Below are 19,821 nucleotides of genomic sequence, written 5' to 3' on the forward strand. Positions count from 1 at the left end.
TCATGCACAAAGGGTGGAAGGTGAGAGTGCTGGGGAAGGAGGATTTAATACAAAGGAAGATACACATGATTGTATGGAATATTTGACCCAAAATTTTACCGCAAGGCCTGACATCAGTGACAATCCACTGGAAGATGCAGAACTCACGTTCTACACGGACGGTAGTTGTCACAGACAGTCAGACTCGGGAGACTTGTGTACTGGATACGCAGTCGTAGATGACCAAGACACCATAGAAGCGGAACCGCTAGGCCCACCTCACTCAGCCCAGGTTGCTGAACTGGTCGCCCTAACCAGAGCATGTGAATTGGCTAAGGGTAAGTCAGCCAATATCTACACCGATTCTAGATACGCATTCGGGGTAGTCCATGATTTCGGAGCCCTATGGCGCCTCAGAAATTTCATGACGGCAGCTGGTACACCGATAGCGCATGCAGCTCACATAAAAAGGCTTCTAACAGCGATACAGGAACCCGACAGAGTGGCTGTTATCAAATGTAAAGCACATACATATAGTCAAGACCCAGTATCACTTGGTAACAGCCGAGCAGACGAAGCTGCTAAGTTAGCAGCTGCTACCCCCATACCGACAGACACCACACAACTGATGGTATTCAATACCATCAACACACAGAAGTTGTGTGAAATGCAGAATTTGTGTTCCGCACAGGAAAGAGCAGTCTGGAAGGCAAAGGGATATGGCCAGGAGTCCTCAGGGCTCTGGACGGATGGACATGGTAAACCAGTGGCCCCCAGGACATATCTTCCATGTCTGGCTGAAGCAGCTCACGGGCTGACTCATCTAGGCAAGGAGGGGATGTGCAAATTGGTAAGAGCATACTGGTGCGCCCCAGGATTCTCCTCTCATGCGAGTAAAAGAGCAATGTCATGCCTTACCTGTCTGAGAAAGAATATTGGAAAGGCAATACCTACAGAACCATCCCATATCCCACCTGCCGGCGGCCCTTTTCAGGTAATACAAATTGACTTCATTCAATTACCCCCATGTCGGAATTTGAAATATGTACTTGTTTGTATAGATGTTTTCTCGAATTGGGTCGAAGCATTTCCAGCGGCTACAAATACCGCTATGTTTACAGCTAAGAAAATTGTGCAGGAATTTGTATGTAGATATGGTATCCCTAGAATAATCGAAAGTGATAGGGGTACCCATTTTACAGGTGATGTCTTTCAAGGAATGTGTAAGTTGATGGGAATTGATAGCAAGCTGCACACTCCGTACCGTCCACAGGCAAGTGCGAAGGTCGAAAGAGTGAACAGCACGATTAAAAATAAATTGAGTAAAGTAATGGCAGAGACAGGATTGACATGGCCAGAAGCTTTACCCATTGTTTTGTATAGCATCAGAACCACTCCCAGGTCCCCTCTTAATCTGTCCCCTTTTGAAATCTTGTTTGGTCGACAACCGCATGTCATGATTAACCCTCAGGATGATTTGAAATGTAACAATGAAGTAACTGTAAAGTACTTAATTAACATGAGTAAACAGTTGAGGAACCAAAATGAAAATCTGAAATTGGTGATTCCTGATCTACCTGATAGTAATTGTCATGACATTGAACCTGGGGATTATGTAATGATACGAAATTTTCTACGCTCAGGTTGTCTTATTGATAGATGGGAAGGACCATACCAGGTCTTATTGACTAGCACCACAGCATTGAAGGTTGCTGAGAGAGAGACTTGGGTCCATTCATCCCACTGCAAGAAGGTTGCTGATCCAGAGAAGTCCCGTGATAAGGAACAGACGGTAGAGGTTGTATCACTGGAGTGTCTGTTCCAGGAGGACTGAGGCGGCACCTGAGCCTTGAAGACCGAAAGCAGTTGTCGACTCCCCAATCCCTTTTATTGTTTTTTTTCCACTTCCCATCCCCTCTCCCTTGAAATTTCTTTTTCCCCCTTCTCATACTTCTCCATTTCCTCCTCAAAGATGGACTTGCCCCAAGAGACTGTGATCCGGATTTTCCTGTTGACCATGATGTTGACCAGAGCAGTCTGTTCCGGCGAGAGTACCATGGAGGTCGAGAGAGGTTCTGGAATGGGTTCCGATTATGATGATGAAGGCGTAGTTTTCCAAGATCAACCTAACCAACAAGCAAAGGCGAGTATCAGAAAACGATCCGATAGAAGAAATTGTGAGGGATTGTTAGCTGAAGAAAACTGTATCTGCAGGCTTTGTAACAACTTGGTTGAGGATGGGTGCATAAAGAAATGCCAATCCAGTTTTAATATCCATATGGACCGGCATCCATTGAGTGATTATCACTCCTTAGTGGGTAATGTATTAAACAAAACAGATTGTTGGGTATGCTCTCAAGTACCTCAGGGTCATAGCAAATCAGGGCTAGTACCATTTCCTTTAGCGATAGGGGAGGTACTTGAGTTAAATGGTGGGAGACCGGTGGACAGGAGGTTTAATATCTCCAGCCCTCCTAGTTTGAAGCTCCACCAATACCATGTGGATAGGTCCCTCTTATGTTTCAACCTCTCCAATCCCCGACAGCCGGGAAATTGGGAAGTGTCATGGAGCAACCTGACCATGACCTTCTCGCATAGAGCAGATAGAATGCCTACAGATACAGAGCTTGTACGCCACATAGCCAGTAGGGGAAAATCTTTCAGGTATAGATATACCTTAGGAAATAGGATTACTAGAGTTGGAGAAGTATCACCAGGATACTGTGCACATATCGTACAACCCGATACGTGTATTAAGCAGATGGAAGAATTAGGGTCAGGAGATTTCACCTGGAAGGTATGTAATATGGTAATGTCCTACTCCGTCCCATATGTTCTCCCCGATGATGCTTATTTCATATGCGGGAGAAAGGCGTACAAGTGGCTTGCCCCAAACTCTGAAGGATTGTGTTATATTGGAAAAGTATTGCCTGAAGTGATGACTGTAACTCATGATAAAATGAAAGACATACACCGTGGTGCCCAAGCTCCTTATACTCACACTCATTACGAGCACCTCGTTAAAAGACAACTGTCAGAAAGGTTAGAGCATCCGGCCTCTGATCTGATCCATGAATCCACCGGGATTCAGGTTCTGGTGGCGTTAGATTTCACTCGCACCGCTCGAGGAGTGATGAATTATAGATACATTTCCGCACTCGCCAATTTGTTAGATAATATCACTGAAATGTATGATGACACGTTTAGATACACTGGAAGAGAACTCCAAGCTTATAAAACAGAACTGGTACAGCATAGAATGGTTCTTAATTACCTCACAGCAGTGACAGGCGGATATTGTGTTACATTGGCAACACAGTACGGCGTAAAGTGTTGCACGTATATCACAAATAGCACCGAGGATCCAGTAGAGGTCATAGACCAAAAGATGGACGATATTCTCCAATTGAAGTGGGAATTTCGCCGAAAACACAATCTCACTCTTGCTACTGTGGGTAATGAGCTGACTGGTTGGGTGTCATGGTTGAACCCGCGAAATTGGTTCTCCGGTTTGGGAGACTGGGCTCAAGGAGTCATAATGGATGTTGGAAAGTTTCTCCTATGTATTTTAGGTGTTGTTATATCTATTGGATTGATATTTAGATGCGGGCAGGCTTTAATGAGGTGCAAACAAAGTACAAGAGTGATGAGTTTGAGGAGTGAGGAAACTGTAATTAACCTGGATTTGATTTATGACCCAATGATAGAAACCAGGATGTGATGAAAATGTGATTATACGGTCCGTTTCTTTCACCTGTTTTTCTGCTTTTCTCCAAGATAACGAGACCCCCTTGGACGAGGAAGTTGACGAGACGCTATACAGACAACGGATGGACCAAAGAAAGAGTTTTGACCACTTGAGAAATGGACACTTGATGAACTTTGCCATGGATCCCCAGTTTCCCTAGTATTTTTAAACTCACGCTAGCCCAACATTTTTTTTGTAAATCTGATGGCACTGACAAAGCTTGTTGCTCATGCCTAAGGAGCAAAACAGCGCAAAGAAGACGACTTTCAACTGATACCGAACAAAACTTCGACGACAGATGTACATTTACCTGACATAGAATATCATTGCATTTTCCATAAGTGTTCTTCACCTTCATCTCTACAACCCTCAGGTAATAACACACATAGTATAGGGAATACAGGCACAGATATTAGCAATCACATATTCCCCCATTCATGTATCATCAACTAAAATGTGCTCCCCATTTTGTTCAAAAATCCGAAAAGAGCTCGGTAAAGTTTGACAGCCCATCCACAGACCTGTACCACAGGATAAGAAGGAATTCAAATGTATACTTCGCAATACCTCGAAGCTTGACTTACAACACGTACGGCACGATGATACAAGACCCCCCCCCCCCCAAACATGGACTCATACACACATGCTTCTGCTATCTCACTAGGTCATACCCTCTTCACACCTACTCCTCTCTCCTCCCCTACCCAACCATGGAAATGAATTAACCCCTGACATATATTTTTCTCCTTTTGAAATGTTTTAGAAGGTGGCAGTTATTATTGACTGCCAAAGGGTGGACTGTCAAAGTCAGAAAAATATCCCTATACATGCTGCCATATTTGCACCTCACGCTGGTCCGCGCTGCGCATGCGTGCGCTTTCCCGTGATAGCGCATACCCGCTGATGCGTGCACCCGCTCGCATCGGTATGCGTATTTACGGTAAAGAGTATGTAGTCGTAGCGTGCGACCCAATCGTTACATATTTCCACAACTAACGAAGTTTATAGATCATGGTCCCTTTGATAGATTCTGAAAGTTTGGTTAATATAGAATGTCCCTAAACGGAGGGATCCCTCTTTGTATTGTAGGAAGGGTCTAACAGGAGTCATACAGTAGTGTTTGGTACCCATCGGAAGAGTATTTAAATAGCAATATTCCGGTGTTGGTTTGGAGCGTATTAATCGCTCGTGCGAATAGTTATGGACATAAGAAGTTTATGTCCATTACTATTATTTACTCTTACTCAGGTATGCGGCGGGAAACCCAGTTTCCCACCCACCTGAGCTGTTTGAAATCGTCACAGCCCACCTGTATGAATTACCCAATGACCTTTTGTTATGATGCGAAGCCGAATTCCTGTGTCCAATGGACGACAAGATTGTAGGGACCATTAGATTGCATTGTGTGTGGGGCATAAATAGGCAGGCCGACCACATCCAGCTCTCACTCTTCAACGGTTCTCATTGCTGAAAATCGGGTGCTGGATGTCCAGGCGCATGCGATCGTTTCCCCTTATGCGTAAGTTTTTCTCCGTGATCATATTGTCTTACTGTGAGCCATCTATCTCATCTCATCTCTCTCTCTCTCTCTCTCGCTCTCTCTACTCTTTCTCCCATATTTTCCTTAAAGTATCTCTAATTGTATTGTATTGTATTTTATAGTGTAGTTATTTGGTTAGGAAGTCTCTGTTATATTGTAGTGTATCATTTGTACTGTGATTCCTTTTTACAAGTATATTAGTTATAATACAGTTAATAGGCTTTGGACCCTAAACCAGTATCTGTGTATTTCCTATAGTGTTGTGTTCACTTGAGCGTCGGTGACGCTCAAGCAGCTTTGTAGTTAGTCAGGTTACACAAGGTTGCACTTACACCCTGTATTCACATTAAGGTATTCTGTGTATCTCATTGTTAAAGGCATAGATATCAAGGTATAGCGTTGTGAGCGTCTGCGCCGCTGGTGATCTCCTCGTGGTCTCGAGCGTCCGCTACGCCATAGCGAATCATTACGTTTGTCTGTAGCCAATAGTGTGTCAGTCTGGTGATCTCTGGGCCGTAAGCGAACGCGACGCTTGAGCGTCTCGCCTACGGCTGAGCGATCGTTACGCAACTTACGTACCCTTACGGTACTTCTTAAGTAAACAGCGTATAGTGTTCTTAGACCTCATAAAGGGTTATATATATACGATAAATAGATTCAGCTTTATCACCCCTGAACTGGGACTGTGCACAGATGAGTAAGGCTGGAGCAGCAGAGACATGTAACCCCTGTACTGGGACTGTACACAGATGTATTATGCTGGAGCAGCAGAGACATGTAACCCCTGTACTGGGACTGTGCACAGATGTATTATGTGGAGCAGCAGAGACATGTAACCCCTGTACTGGGACTGTGCACAGATGTATTATGCTGGAGCAGCAGAGACATGTAACCCCTGTACTGGGACTGTGCACAGATGTATTATGCTGGAGCAGCAGAGACATGTAACCCCTGTACTGGGACTGTGCACAGATGTATTATGCTGGAGCAGCAGAGACATGTAACCCCTGTACTGGGACTGTGCACAGATGAGTAAGGCTGGAGCAGCAGAGACATGAAACCCCTGTACTGGGACTGTGCACAGATGAGTAAGGCTGGAGCAGCAGATACATGTAACCCCTGTACTGGGACTGTGTACAGATATATTATGCTGGAGCAGCAGAGACATGTAACCCCTGTACTGGGACTGTGCACAGATGAGTAAGGCTGGAGCAGCAGATACATGTAACCCCTGTACTGGGACTGTGTACAGATATATTATGCTGGAGCAGCAGAGACATGTAACCCCTGTACTGGGACTGTGCACAGATGAGTACGGCTGGAGCAGCAGAGACATGTAACCCCTGTACTGGGACTGTGCACAGATGTATTATGCTGGAGCAGCAGAGACATGTAACCCCTGTACTGGGACTGTGCACAGATGAGTAAGGCTGGAGCAGCAGAGACATGTAACCCCTGTACTGGGACTGTGCACAGATGAGTAAGGCTGGAGCAGCAGAGACATGAAACCCCTGTACTGGGGCTGTACACAGATGTATTATGCTGGAGCAGCAGTGACAGGTAACCCCTGTACTGGGACTGTGCACAGATGTATTATTCTGGAGCAGCAGAGACATGTAACCCCTGTACTGGTACTGTGCAGAGATGTATTATGCTGGAGCAGCAGAGACATGTAACCCCTGTACTGGGACTGTGCACAGATGAGTAAGGCTGGAGCAGCAGAGACATGAAACCCCTGTACTGGGGCTGTACACAGATGTATTATGCTGGAGCAGCAGAGACATGTAACCCCTGTACTGGGACTGTGCACAGATGTATTATTCTGGAGCAGCAGAGACATGTAACCCCTGTACTGGTACTGTGCAGAGATGTATTATGCTGGAGCAGCAGAGACATGTAACCCCTGTACTGGTACTGTGCACAGATGTATTATTCTGGAGCAGCAGAGACATGTAACCCCTGTACTGGTACTGTGCACAGATGTATTATTCTGGAGCAGCAGAGACATGTAACCCCTGTACTGGGACTGTGCACAGATGAGTAAGGCTGGAGCAGCAGAGACATGTAACCCCTGTACTGGGACTGTGCACAGATGTATTATGCTGGAGCAGCAGAGACATGTAACCCCTGTACTGGGACTGTGCACAGATGTATTATTCTGGAGCAGCAGAGACATGTAACCCCTATATAGCGACGGCAGGAGCAGAAGTGACATGTAACCCCTGTATGGGGACGGCAGGAGCAGCAGAGACATGTAACCCCGTATAGGGACGACAGGGGCAGCAGAGGCATGTAACCCCTATATAGGGACGGCAGGAGCAGCAGAGACATGTAACCCCTGTATAGGGATGGCAAGAGCAGCAGAGACATGTAACTCCTATATAGGGACGGCACGAGCAGCAGAGACATGCAACCCCTGTATAGGGACGGCAGGAGCAGCAGAGACATGTAACCCCTGTACTGGGACAGCAGGAGCAGCAGAGATATGTAACCCCTGTATAAGGATGGCAGGAGCAGTAAAGACATGTAACCCCTGTATAAGGATGGCAGGAGCAGCAGAGACATGTAACCCCTGTATAGGGACGGCTGGAGCAGTAGAGACATGTAACCCCTGTACTGGGACTGTGCACAGATGAGTAAGGTTGGAGCAGCAGAGACATGTAACCCCTGTACTGGGACTGTGCACAGATGTATTATGCTGGAGCAGCAGAGACATGTAACCCCTGTACTGGGACTGTGCACAGATGTATTATGCTGGAGCAGCAGAGACATGTAACCCCTGAACTGGGACTGTGCACAGATGAGTAAGGCTGGAGCAGCAGAGACATGTAACCCCTGTACTGGGACTGTACACAGATGTATTATGCTGGAGCAGCAGAGACATGTAACCCCTGTACTGGGACTGTGCACAGATGTATTATGTGGAGCAGCAGAGACATGTAACCCCTGTACTGGGACTGTGCACAGATGTATTATGCTGGAGCAGCAGAGACATGTAACCCCTGTACTGGGACTGTGCACAGATGTATTATGCTGGAGCAGCAGAGACATGTAACCCTTGTACTGGGACTGTGCACAGATGTATTATGCTGGAGCAGCAGAGACATGTAACCCCTGTACTGGGACTGTGCACAGATGAGTAAGGCTGGAGCAGCAGAGACATGAAACCCCTGTACTGGGACTGTGCACAGATGAGTAAGGCTGGAGCAGCAGATACATGTAACCCCTGTACTGGGACTGTGTACAGATATATTATGCTGGAGCAGCAGAGACATGTAACCCCTGTACTGGGACTGTGCACAGATGAGTAAGGCTGGAGCAGCAGATACATGTAACCCCTGTACTGGGACTGTGTACAGATATATTATGCTGGAGCAGCAGAGACATGTAACCCCTGTACTGGGACTGTGCACAGATGAGTAAGGCTGGAGCAGCAGAGACATGTAACCCCTGTACTGGGACTGTGCACAGATGTATTATGCTGGAGCAGCAGAGACATGTAACCCCTGTACTGGGACTGTGCACAGATGAGTAAGGCTGGAGCAGCAGAGACATGAAACCCCTGTACTGGAACTGTGCACAGATGTATTATGCGGGAGCAGCAGAGCCATGTAACCCCTGTACTGGGACTGTGCACAGATGTATTATGCTGGAGCAGCAGAGACATGTAACCCCTGTACTGGGACTGTGCACAGATGAGTAAGGCTGGAGCAGCAGAGACATGTAACCCCTGTACTGGGACTGTGTACAGATATATTATGCTGGAGCAGCAGTGACAGGTAACCCCTGTACTGGGACTGTGCACATATGTATTATTCTGGAGCAGCAGAGATATGTAACCCCTGTACTGGGACTGTGCACAGATGTATTATGCTGGAGCAGCAGAGACATGTAACCCCTGTACTGGGACTGTGTACAGATGAGTGAGGCTGGAGCAGCAGAGACATGTAACCCCTGTACTGGGACTGTACACAGATGTATTATGCTGGAGCAGCAGAGACATGTAACCCCTGTACTGGGACTGTGCACAGATGAGTGAGGCTGGAGCAGCAGAGACATGTAACCCCTGTACTGGGACTGTACACAGATGTATTATGCTGGAGCAGCAGAGACATGTAACCCCTGTACTGGGACTGTGCACAGATGAGTGAGGCTGGAGCAGCAGAGACATGTAACCCCTGTACTGGGACTGTACACAGATGTATTATGCTGGAGCAGCAGAGACATGTAACCCCTGTACTGGGACTGTGCACAGATGAGTAAGGCTGGAGCAGCAGAGACATGTAACCCCTGTACTGGGACTGTACACAGATGTATTATGCTGGAGCAGCAGAGACATGTAACCCCTGTACTGGGACTGTGCACAGATGAGTGAGGCTGGAGCAGCAGAGACATGTAACCCCTGTACTGGGACTGTGCACAGATGTATTATGCTGGAGCAGCAGAGACATGTAACCCCTGTACTGGGACTGTGCACATATGTATTATTCTGGAGCAGCAGAGATATGTAACCCCTGTACTGGGACTGTGCACAGATGTATTATGCTGGAGCAGCAGAGACATGTAACCCCTGTACTGGGACTGTGCACAGATGAGTGAGGCTGGAGCAGCAGAGACATGTAACCCCTGTACTGGGACTGTACACAGATGTATTATGCTGGAGCAGCAGAGACATGTAACCCCTGTACTGGGACTGTGCACAGATGAGTGAGGCTGGAGCAGCAGAGACATGTAACCCCTGTACTGGGACTGTACACAGATGTATTATGCTGGAGCAGCAGAGACATGTAACCCCTGTACTGGGACTGTGCACAGATGAGTGAGGCTGGAGCAGCAGAGACATGTAACCCCTGTACTGGGACTGTGCACAGATGTATTATGCTGGAGCAGCAGAGACATGTAACCCCTGTACTGGGACTGTGCACAGATGAGTAAGGCTGGAGCAGCAGAGACATGTAACCCCTGTACTGGGACTGTGAACAGATGTATTATGTGGAGCAGCAGAGACATGTAACCCCTGTACTGGGACTGTGCACAGATGTATTATGCTGGAGCAGCAGAGACATGTAACCCCTGTACTGGGACTGTGCACAGATGTATTATGTGGAGCAGCAGAGACATGTAACCCCTGTACTGGGACTGTGCACAGATGTATTATGCTGGAGCAGCAGAGACATGTAACCCCTGTACTGAGGCTGTGCACAGATGAGTAAGGCTGGAGCAGCAGAGACATGTAACCCCTGTACTGGGACTGTGCACAGATGTATTATGTGGAGCAGCAGAGACATGTAACCCCTGTACTGGGACTGTGCACAGATGTATTATGCTGGAGCAGCAGAGACATGTAACCCCTGTACTGGGACTGTGCACAGATGTATTATGCTGGAGCAGCAGAGACATGTAACCCCTGTACTGGGACTGTGCACAGATGTATTATGCTGGAGCAGCAGAGACATGTAACCCCTGTACTGGGACTGTGCACAGATGAGTAAGGCTGGAGCAGCAGAGACATGAAACCCCTGTACTGGGACTGTGCACAGATGAGTAAGGCTGGAGCAGCAGAGACATGTAACCCCTGTACTGGGACTGTACACAGATGTATTATGCTGGAGCAGCAGAGACATGTAACCCCTGTACTGGGACTGTGCACAGATGTATTATGCTGGAGCAGCAGAGACATGTAACCCCTGTACTGGGACTGTGCACAGATGTATTATGCTGGAGCAGCAGAGACATGTAACCCCTGTACTGGGACTGTGCACAGATGAGTAAGGCTGGAGCAGCAGAGACATGAAACCCCTGTACTGGGACTGTGCACAGATGAGTAAGGCTGGAGCAGCAGAGACATGTAACCCCTGTACTGGGACTGTGCACAGATGAGTAAGGCTGGAGCAGCAGAGACATGTAACCCCTGTACTGGGACTGTGCACAGATGAGTAAGGCTGGAGCAGCAGAGACATGAAAACCCTGTACTGGGACTGTGCACAGATGTATTATTCTGGAGCAGCAGAGACATGTAACCCCTGTACTGGGACTGTGCACAGATGTATTATTCTGGAGCAGCAGAGACATGTAACCCCTGTACTGGGACTGTGCACAGATGTATTATTCTGGAGCAGCAGAGACATGTAACCCCTGTACTGGGATGTGCGGGTATGGGTTGTTGGGTGGACCCAACTTAGGTCAACACTCATTCGGTCGACCACTGAAGGTCGACATTGCCATTAGGTCGACATGCATTAGGTCGACATGGGCGTTAGGTCGACTTGTACTAGGTCGACCGGTCAAAATGTCGACCTGAGTTTTTTTACTGTTTTTGGTGTTGTTTTCTCCGTAAAGTGACGGGGAACCCAAATTAGTGCACCGTGTCCCCTCACATCGCGAGCTTCGGGAAGGTGCCTCGCTTCGCTCGGCACAGATTACCATTCCAATCGTAGTCCACGTGGATCGTTAAGTATGAAAAAATCCAAATGTCCATCGAGTTCAACCTGTACTACAAAATTTTATATAATTTAAATGCTGTATCCTTGGATATTTTTTTAAGTTAGGAATTTATCTAATACATTTTTAAACTTATTGATTGAGTCCACCATTACTACCTTCTCTGGCAGAGAATTCCAAATCCTTACTGCTCTTACTGTGAAGAACTCTTTCCTCCGTTCTGTAAGAATTTTTTTCTTCTAACCTCAGGGGGTGTCCACGTGTCCTGTGCAGCCTTTTTTTTGATAAACAGATTGTCTGATAAATCCTTGTAATGTTCCTTTATGTATTTATAAATATTAATAATGTCCCCTCTCAGTCGCCTCTTTTCCAGTGTAAACATATATAACCTTTTAAGTCTTTCCTCATAAGTCAGTTCCTCTAACCCCTTAACCAGTTTGTTGGTTCACCGCTGAACCCTTTCCAGTTCAAAGATATAATTTTTACAGTGAGGTGCCCAGAACTGTACACAATATTCCAGGTGTGGTCGCACCAATGATTTATACAGAGGCAGGATTACACTCTTATCCCTAGTCTCCATTCCCCATTTTATGCATGATAACACCTTATTAGCCTTTGTTGCTGCATTTTGACATTGCGTACTCCTACCAAGTTTATTATTGATGAGCACCCCCAGATCCTTTTCAACTACCGTTATCCCTACATTTTCCCCATTTAGTTTATATGCTGCCCGATTGTTCTTAGTCCCAGAGTGCATAACTTTACATTTGTCTATATTGAACCTCATTCTCTATTTGTCTGCCCAGGCCTTCAGTCTAGATAAATGTAACCCCTGTACTGGAACTGTGCACAGATGAGTTAGGTTAGAGCAGCAGAGGCATGTAACCCCTGTATAGGGACGGCAGGAGCAGCAGAGACATGTAACCCCTGCATAGGGACGGCAGGAGCAGCAGAGACATGTAACCCCTGTATAGGGATGGCAGGAGCAGCAGAGACATGTAACCCCTGTATAGGGATGGCAGGAGCAGCAGAGACATGTAACCCCTGTATAGGGGCGGCAGGAGCAGCAGAGACATGTAACCCCTCTATAGGGATGGCAGGAGCAGCAGAGACATGTAACCCCTGTATAGGGATGGCAGGAGCAGCAGAGACATGTAACCCCTGTATAGGGATGGCAGGAGCAGCAGAGACATGTAACCCCTGTATAGGGGCGGCAGGAGCAGCAGAGACATGTAACCCCTCTATAGGGATGGCAGGAGCAGCAGAGACATGTAACCCCTGTATAGGGATGGCAGGAGCAGCAGAGACATGTAACCCCTGTATAGGGATGGCAGGAGCAGCAGAGACATGTAACCCCTCTATAGAGATGGCAGGAGCAGCAGAGACATGTAACCCCTGTATAGGGATGGCAAGAGCAGCCGAGACATGTAACCTCTATACAGGGACGGCACGAGCAGCAGAGACATGTAACCCCTGTATAGGGACGGCACGAGCAGCAGAGACATGTAACCCCTGTATAGGGACGGCAGGAGCAGCAGAGACATTTAACACCTGTATAGGGACAGCAGGAGCAACAGAGACATGTAACCCCTGTATAAGGATGGCAGGAGCAGCAGAGACATGTAACCCCTGTATAAGGATGGTAGCAGCAGCAGAGACATGTAACCCCTGTATAAGGACGGCAGGAGCAGCAGAGACATGTAACCCCTGTATAGGGATGGCAGGAGCAGCAGAGACATGTAACCCCTGTATAAGGATGGCAGCAGCAGCAGAGACATGTAACCCCTGTATAAGGACAGCAGGAGCAGCAGAGACATGTAACCCCTGTATAGGGATGGCAGGAGCAGCAGAGACATGTAATCCTGTAAAAAGAGGGCAGCAGCAGCAGAGACATGTAACCCCTGTATAGGGACAGCAGGAGCAGCAGAGACATGTAATCCCTGTATAGGGATGACAGGAGCAGCAGAGACATATAACCCCTGTATAAGGACGTCAGGAGCAGCAGAGACATGTAACCTCTATATAGGGACGGCAGGAGCAGCAGAGACATGTAACCCCTATATAGGGACGGAAGGAGCAGCAGAGACATGTAACCCCTATATAGGGACGGCAGGAGCAGCAGAGACATGTAACCCCTGTATAGAGACAGCAGAAGCAGCAGAGACATGTAACTCCTTTATAGGGACGGCAGAAGCAGCAGAGACATGTAACCCCTATATAGGGACAGCAGGAGCAGCAGAGACATATAACTCCTGTATAAGGATGGCAGGAGCAGCAGAGACATGTAACCCCTGTATAGGGATGGCACGAGCAGCAGAGACATGTAACCCCTATATAGGGACAGCAGGAGCAGCAGAGACATGTAACCCCTGTATAAGGATGGCAGGAGCAGCAGAGACATGTAGCACCTGTATAGGGACAGCAGGAGCAACAGAGACATGTAACCCCTGTATAAGGATGGCAGGAGCAGCAGAGACATGTAACCCCTGTATAAGGATGGCAGCAGCAGAGACATGTAACCCCTGTATAGGGACGCCAGGAGCAGCAGAGACATGTAATCCCTGTATAGGGATGACAGGAGCAGCAGAGACATGTAACCCCTGTATAAGGACGTCAGGAGCAGCAGAGACATGTAACCTCTGTATAGGGACGGCAGGAGCAGCAGAGACATGTAACCCCTGTATAGGGACGGCAGAAGCAGCAGAGACATGTAACCCCTATATAGGGACAGCAGGAGCAGCAGAGACATGTAACTCCTGTATAGGGACGGCAGGAGCAGCAGAGACATGTAACCCCTATATAGGGACGGCAGGAGCAGCAGAGACATGTAACCCCTGTATAGAGACAGCAGGAGCAGCAGAAACATGTAACCCCTGTATAGGGACGGCAGAAGCAGCAGAGACATGTAACCCCTATATAGGGACAGCAGGAGCAGCAGAGACATGTAACTCCTGTATAAGGATGGCAGGAGCAGCAGAGATATGTAACCCCTGTATAGGGACGGCACGAGCAGCAGAGACATGTAACCCCTATATAGGGACAGCAGGAGCAGCAGAGACATGTAACCCCTGTATAAGGATGGCACGAGCAGCAGAGACATGTAACCCCTGTATAGGGACGGCAGGAGCAGCAGAGACATGTAACCCCTATATAGGGACGGCAGGAGCAGCAGAGACATGTAACCCCTGTATAGGGACGGCAGGAGCAGCACAGACATGTAACCCCTGTATAGGGATGGCAGGAGCAGCAGAGACATGTAACCCAAATATAGGGACGGCAGGAGCAACAGAGACATGTATCCCTGTATAAGGACGGCAGGAGTAGCAGAGACATGTAACCCCTGTATAGGGAGGGCAGGAGCAGCAGAGACATGTAACCCCTGTATAGGGACAGCAGGAGCAGCAGAGACATGTAACCCCTGTATAAGGATGGCAGCAGCAGCAGAGACATGTAACCCCTGTATAAGGACGGCAGGAGCAGCAGAGACATGTAACCCCTGTAAAGGAATGGCAGGAGCAGCAGAGACATGTAACCCCTGTATAAGGACGGCAGGAGCAGCAGAGACATGTAACCCCTGTATATGGATAGGACATTTGGTAGAAGCTACTTCCATCGTCACCAGTCCTCTCTGTATATTTACACTGTAATATAAAAGGTGTATACACAAATGATATGAAAAGCAGCCGTTGTGTCATCCATCCACGGTACACTCACCTCGTTCCAGATGGGATTCTGGTTATTCTTAATTACTTTGGTTTTTTTCTTTACACCTAGAAAACAACATTACATAGAACACAATATTATACAAGGTACGAGTAAAACTGAGAACTATACCTAGCACATAATCAGCGCCATTCCTCAAGAACCACTAACAGGTCATGTTTTCTGGATTTATGTGAAACCAGGCAGCATAATTACTGCCCCAGCAAAGTAGAATAACTCACTGTGCATGACTAGTGTAATCCAGAAAACATGGCCTGTTGGTCTTAGTTGAGGATTGCAGTGTAGAATCCCTATGTAAATCGTACATGCCACCTTTTCTGGTTTGCCTTGTTATTTAGATTTATTTCACTGAGTCACTTCAACCAAAAAAGTCCAAACATGGATAACAAGGTCCTGATGAGAGAGATCATATTATATACAACAACACAACCCTGCCCCGCTTACCCAGAACACACTTACAGTATGACCATGCCAGCGGTTCTGAAACTCAGTCCGCAAGGCACCTTAACAGTGCAGGTGTTAAGGATATCCATTCATTACCACCTCAGCCAGTTTGATTGTACCTTCTGTGCACAAACATGCATATCCTTAAAACTTGGACTGTTAGGATGCAACTACCATCACTTGCATCAGCCCCAAGAGATCTTCAGAAACAGCTTCCCTCCCCTGTACGCACGGAACATCCTTTTACTAATGTAGCATTGATTTACTAGGCCGCAACTAAAGGGCCCTACACACTGGCAGATAATACTGCACGATATGAATGTTCTCGTTCATTAACGAATGAGAACTCATTCATATCGTGCAGTGTGTAGGCACCAACGATTAACAATAGTGGTCATTCCGAGTTGTTCGCTCGGTAATTTTCTTCGCATCGCAGCGATTTTCCGCTAATCGCGCATGCGCAATGTTCGCACTGCGACTGCGCCAAGTAAATTTGCTATGCAGTTAGGAATTTTACTCACGGCATTACGAGGTTTTTTCTTCGTTCTGCTGATCGTAGTGTGATTGACAGGAAGTGGGTGTTTCTGGGCGGAAACTGGCCGTTTTATGGGAGTGTGTGAAAAAACGCTACCGTTTCTGGGAAAAACGCGGGAGTAGCTGGAGAAACGGAGGAGTGTCTGGGCGAATGCTGGGTGTGTTTGTGACGTCAAACCAGGAACGACAAGCACTGAACTGATCGCACTGGAAGAGTAAGTCTCGAGCTACTCAGAAACTGCAAAGAAATTTCTATTCGCAATTTTGAGAACCTTTCGTTCGCAATTTTGATAAGCTAAGATTCACTCCCAGAGGGCGGCGGCTTAGCGTGGGCAATGCTGCTAAAAGCAGCTTGCGAGCGAACAACTCGGAATGAGGGCCAATGTGTGGCCCCGTGCTCGTTAATTGTTGGTGCCCTGTCGCTTATGCATGCAGGCCAATATGGACGAGATTGTCCCTATTAGCATGCAGTGCTATGGAGCCGGGTGACGAGGGGAGTGAAGAAACTTCACTCCCCCTGTCTCCCCCCCCCCCCCCTCCCCCACCGCTGGGTCGTCCATCGGCCGTATCCGCCGTGGGGCGGCTCGGCGGCGGATCTGCCAGTGTGTAGGGCCCATTACACAGATCTATACTTCAGTCTCTTTCCCTGTAGCGCCCACAGAAAGAATTTCCTGTCACAAGCACCAATAGCACAAACGTGACAATTTAGGGCCTATTTAGACCTGAACATAGATGTGCGAGACATTTGACATGCAGGGGGGATGCCCAGCACAGGGCAAGTCCGCCCCGCATGCTGGATCCTGCACCTCCCTTGCCCACACACACACACTCCTGCACACATGCGAAAGCATCGCCGTCGCATATTTCGAACAGCCCTCTGCCTGTGCAGCCTAGCTGTGAAGGCAGATGGCTACCCGCCATGTTAAGGGTCGCAGCGGCTGCGACAGGGTCTGAATCGGCCCCTTAGTTGAAAGGCTTATAGCCTACCGTTGTGACTTTGGACTAGCGTCCACTCAGGCCCAATACATTTGCTGTGTGAAAACACATTCTGCAAAGGGGAATACTTTCAGCTGTACCTCAGCCTTGTAATGTGAGTATGACAGGCTGGAGCATACTTGCCTACCCTCCCAGAATGGCCGGGAGGCTCCCGAAAATCGGGTGGCCCTCCCGCCCCCCCCGGAAAGGTGGGCAAGCCTCCCGCTTTCCCTGCAGCCCCTCCACGACCCTCCTCGGCTGCCCGCAGCAGAGAACAAGTGGGCGGTCCGAGGGGGTCCAATGACGCGATCGCGTCATCGTAGCGCCGCCCCCGCTTAACAGCGCCTCTTTTCTCGGCACAGCAGGGGGCGGAGCCACGATGACGCAACCCTGATGCCACGCCCCGGGGCTGTCCACTTCCCTGCTGGCCATGCCCCAGACCGCCCATCCTGCTGCCGGCCACACCCCCATGCACCTACAACGCTGTCTCCTCCCGGAGGAGGGGGCAGCAAAGTAGGTAAGTATGGGCTGGAGCAGCCAACACACAGGGGGAAATGTATCAAAGCTTGGAGAGAGATAAAGTACAAACAAGTCAGCTCCTAACTGTCCTTTTTCAAACACAGGCAGTAACATGCAGTTAGGAGCTGATTTTGCCGTCGATCTGGATTCCGGCATCCGTATTACGACCCGGCAGCATTTTAACAAATTCCCATATATATATATATATATATATATATATATATAATTTTCTATTGGTTTGTATGTGGGTGCTGCTCAAACCCCTTCACAGACAGGGACACTCCTGTCCCCTGTACAAGTCTCCCTCCTCAGGCGACGGAGTTCCCGGACAGGAGAAGGTCACAGCCCCTGTAATGTGGCACATTCTCGGCGCTAGTTTGTATTTAAAGCTTCGCAGCCGATTTTATTGAAAAGGCTTCCTGAGTGCCAGTCCGGGCTGGGAGGAAAGGGAAGAGGAAAAGGGATAGTGTCAGCAGGAACACAATTCATGTCTCAGGGACACATCACTACTGGGTAGCAGATCTATATATGGACATGAGAGAAGAGGAAAGCCAAACTGACACCAAACTAACCCCTATGACAGGGGCTCCAGCTGGAGAGCACGGAGGGAGCCTGGCAGGGAACAGACGACACACTCACACACTCTAACACAAACACCACAATAACACACACCGTCATTCTATCACTTTCCACACTCAGCGCTCATCCCACTCTGCTGGGCTCCTAGCGATGGGGAACTACAAGTCTGTGCAGGCCCTGCTAGTCAGAATTGGTCAGGGCATGCTGGGACTTTTAGTTGTGTGAGGGTTATGCAGTGATAGTATGAAAGGAATTGTTCCACTTATTTACAGGGCAGATGTTCTAAGCCTTGGATGGAGATAAAGTGTGTGTGTGGGGGGGGGGGGGGGGGGGGAATAATGTACCAGCCAATCAGCTCCTAACTGCCATGTTACAGGCTGTGTTTGAAAAATGAGTTAGGAGCTGTTTGGTTGGTACTTTATCTCTCTCCGAAGTTTCGTACATCTTCCTCATTATCAGATATGGAAAATGGATCTTATGCAGAGATTTGCCACGTAGCGGCCTACCACTCCCGGGAGATTTTATTGATAAATTGCAACAGTCAATCAAACTACTATTATGGCGTCACCGAGGCATGAGGCGCTGTGCATTACATAACTGACGGATTATACGATGTGTCCTGAGGTCTTGTGATCTCATTCTGCTGATGAATTATTAAGGATTCCAGGTAAGACAGTAATGTCATTCGGGATAAAGCGTTCTAGAAGGATGCCACAACTGTATCTATGTAATGCAATGTATAGAATCAATGAACCCCAAATCTGCCCTAGAATACAGAGAGACAATCTCAGTGCAGCTTTATCACATCACTACAAAGTACTATGAGATATATATGAATAATATTCCATGGAAAGTGCAGATGTCAGCCAGGAAGGTGCGTTTATCATACACTGTCTCATAGTCTGATCATCTCTAAGAAGAGGAGGAACACGCATGGCGCTGACTTCCCATCCTGCTCTTCATCTCCTGACCACAGGAGCACAATTATTCCAATACGGACAGAGCCAGGTCATCTAGTAAGCAGCCTAGGCTCCTGCACCGGGGGCCCAGGTTACTTAAACCTGCGCTTATGTGGGTTTTATAACCAAAGATAGAGAAGAGGAGGGGTGAAGGAGGCCCAAACCAGTATCTGGCCTAGATGGGCTCTTCATCAGGCTCCACACCGGACTGTCTGGCTATTGGCATATAGCACAGAGTCCTGGGACAGCTTTACAAGGGGTTGCCCTTAATCAATCAGGCCTCACACATGGGGCGGTATTCAATTGATTATCGCGTCCGATCTCCCATCTGAAGTAACGGGAGAACATGGGGACGTTATTCAATTGTGTGTAATTTTCAC

The 19,821-nt window shown here is 48.1% G+C and overlaps 1 protein-coding gene across 5 annotated transcripts in view; it reads right to left on the reverse strand.

Annotated features, from left to right (window-relative positions):
- DYSF (dysferlin) overlaps positions 1-19,821 on the reverse strand; it is a 515,016-nt gene that overhangs the window by 432,147 nt on the left and 63,048 nt on the right. For all 5 annotated transcript variants that reach the window (XM_063925289.1, XM_063925290.1, XM_063925288.1 and 2 more), the window contains exon 2: positions 15,423-15,478. In XM_063925289.1, coding sequence (XP_063781359.1) covers positions 15,423-15,478 — 56 coding nt within the window. The remainder of the gene's footprint in view (positions 1-15,422; positions 15,479-19,821) is intronic.

The sequence above is a fragment of the Pseudophryne corroboree genome, chromosome 1 (genome assembly GCF_028390025.1).
Source record: "Pseudophryne corroboree isolate aPseCor3 chromosome 1, aPseCor3.hap2, whole genome shotgun sequence".
Taxonomy (NCBI): domain Eukaryota; kingdom Metazoa; phylum Chordata; class Amphibia; order Anura; family Myobatrachidae; genus Pseudophryne; species Pseudophryne corroboree.